Source organism: Diaphorina citri, unplaced genomic scaffold (genome assembly GCF_000475195.1).
Source record: "Diaphorina citri unplaced genomic scaffold, Diaci psyllid genome assembly version 1.1 scaffold429, whole genome shotgun sequence".
NCBI lineage: Eukaryota > Metazoa > Arthropoda > Insecta > Hemiptera > Psyllidae > Diaphorina > Diaphorina citri.
In genome coordinates, this window is record NW_007377864.1 from 56,320 (window position 1) to 58,866 (window position 2,547).

The 2,547-nt window shown below is 39.3% G+C and overlaps 1 protein-coding gene across 1 annotated transcript; it reads left to right on the forward strand.

Moving 5' to 3' along the window:
* Positions 1-353: 353 nt before the first annotated feature.
* Positions 354-2,196, forward strand: LOC108252342 (protein VAC14 homolog). Its single transcript, XM_026823253.1, has 3 exons — positions 354-531; positions 1,841-2,039; positions 2,135-2,196. The coding sequence occupies exons 1-3, from the start codon at positions 430-432 to the stop codon at positions 2,194-2,196; spliced, it is 363 nt and encodes a 120-aa protein (XP_026679054.1). The 5' UTR covers positions 354-429.
* The last annotated feature ends 351 nt before the right edge of the window (positions 2,197-2,547 follow it).

Genomic DNA, 2,547 nt, shown 5'->3' on the forward strand with positions numbered 1-2,547 from the left:
GATAAGGAAAGTCGTGTGATGTTCACACCAGATTTTTGTGTTTAACCTAATCCTATAACACCACTGGTCACTGGTCCTCTGGGAACTGATGCTTTTTTTATGTTTCTAGACAGCCGTGCTTTGTGTATTTTTAGGCGAAGATTTTCCAGATGGTGTATCTGAATACCAACCACGCACAACGTTGCTTAACTTCAGTGATAACTGATGGTTTGTTTTCTATTTTCAGACAACTATGCGTGCCATATACAAGTCTGTAGCTACCATACTGCTACAAGAGACATAAGGTATCCGGATACCAACCTCGCACAACGTTGCTTAACTTCAGTGATAACTAATGGTTTGTTTTCTATTTTCAGACAGTTATGTGTGCTCTTAGATGCAGAATCCATATACAAGTCTATAGCAACCATACTGCTACAAGAGACAGATATGAGGTTTCTATCGTGTATGATAGAATCCCTGAACACAATACTGCTGACGTCTTCTGAGCTGTTTCAATTGAGAACACAACTGAAAGAGTTGAAAACTAAAGTAAGTTTGTTTGTTTGTTTTTTTTTTTTTTTTTTTTTTTTTTTTTTTTTTTTTTTTTTTTTTTTTTTTTTTTTTTTTTTTTGTTTTGTTTTTTTGTTTTTTTTTTTTTTTTTCAAGAGACTTTACATAGAGGGAACTGTAACAGTGAATGTCTTATCGTCCCGAAAGCGAAGAGAGAAGGAAGACAGGATAGGAGAAAGCCAACCTCTCCGAGAACGAACCTTATCCCTTCAGGATAAAATCCGCCCCGGGCGGGAATCGAACCCGCGACCCAGCGCTTACAAGGCAGACGTGCTCCCCTCCAAGCTAATTTATCATCAGGATCGAAAGGCAAGGTCTTGTCGGTGTAGCCAATCATTATTATCAAATATGTTTATATTAGACATCCTAGGTTATAAAGTTATGAAATAACTTTGTAGCCAATCATGTCTGTCTGTTGCTGCTCTCTTTAAGAACAGCATGAAGAACAGCCCATGAGTTGTTGAATATCGTCAAAATAGGATTTCCAGGGTCTTCCTCTAGGTCGAATCTCTTCCCCAATACTCTTCCTTCAATGATATTGGTCATGAAATGAAGGAGTTGAAACAATGGAGGAGTGAAATGAAGGAGTTGAAACAATGAAGAAACAATGGAGGAGTTGCAATTGGGAAAATATTATTAATAAAGGGTCGATTCCTTCGTAAAAAGTTGTGAAAAATCCCAATCTGAGGTCAAAACTCCGAAAAAGTAACTTTAAAAGGTCGAAAATTAAATTTTTAATTGCCGTTCTAATGAAAAAGTTCAAAGAGTTTCAATTAGTAAACAATCCAGACTTGGTAACCATAGTAACCACCTGCTGGGTAACCATAGAAACCGCCTGGAAAATGTAAACAAAATATGTTCAATTAGTAAACAATCTAGACTTGGTAACCATAGTAACTACCTGCTGGGTAACCATAGAAACCACATGAAAATGTAAACAAAATACATTCAAATTTAGTAAACAATTTAGACTTCGTTACCATAGTAACCGGCCGCTGGGTAACCATAGAAACCCAGAAACTTTGAACTAGGTACATCTTTCTGACTCCCCATGAGTTCACGTAACGTGACGTGATGGTAGTATGTTTCTACCTTCATTCTTACCATATCCATGATGTCCTAGTCCCAGTTTCGGATAACCAACGCTATGGCTCAGACCAGTCGCGTAGTTGTGACCAGCGGCGTACCCTTGACCAGCGTAACCCGCGCCGTAGCTGGCGTAACCAGCTGCGTAGGCAGGGTGACCAGCGTAACCAGTCGCGTAGCTGGTTGGGACAAAACTTCCCAGGAAAGCTGTGATCTGTTCAAAGTCCTATACCACTCCTGGACCCACAGCCCGGTGGCCCTGATCGCCCTCTGTCTCCTGACACAGAACTACGAACATGTGTGTGATCTACTCCGACTCTTCGGAGACGTCGAAATCACGCTCGAATTTCTCACCGAAATCGATAAGCTCGTCCAGCTGATAGAGTCACCCATCTTTACATGTGAGTAGTCACCCATATTTTGAAATAAAGTCACCCACCTATTGAGACAGTCACCCATCTTGTGAGTCGTGTATTTATTCATATTGATTTTTCAGACCTGAGATTAGAACTCCTGGATGTATCGCACAACCCAAGATACATACCTGCGGAAAATTAAATGAGGATTAGAATAAAATATACCCAGTTTATACTGCCAGGATGAGACTGAAAAGTCCCTTTACTCTCGCAGTCCAAACATCAAGGTCTTATATGTTTCATAGGTAAAGTTTACAAATAAGTACGTACCTAGGTATACAAAACTTGCTTAAATTAAAAAAAAAAAAAAAAAATCTGGTGTGAACATCACACGACTTTCCTTATCCTATTAAATGATGCTTATTTGAGCGTTCTTTTACCCTAACTTTTACAATATCTCTAATCGTTTTGTCGCTATAGCTGGAAACCGCCAAAAAACGGTCGAAATCTGTCCAAAAGCGTTCAAAATACTTCAAGCGCAGCAACCATCTCA

What these genes read in the sequence shown, in the direction of transcription:
- LOC108252342 (XM_026823253.1), top strand. Translation starts at nt 430, where the DNA reads ATGAGGTTTCTATCGTGTATGATAGAATCCCTGAACACAATACTGCTG. An exon ending in TGAAAGAGTTGAAAACTAAA is followed by an intron (nt 532 to 1,840) that starts GTAAGTTTGTTT and finishes AAAACTTCCCAG; the next exon opens with GAAAGCTGTGATCTGTTCAA. An exon ending in AGAGTCACCCATCTTTACAT is followed by an intron (nt 2,040 to 2,134) that starts GTGAGTAGTCAC and finishes TTGATTTTTCAG; the next exon opens with ACCTGAGATTAGAACTCCTG.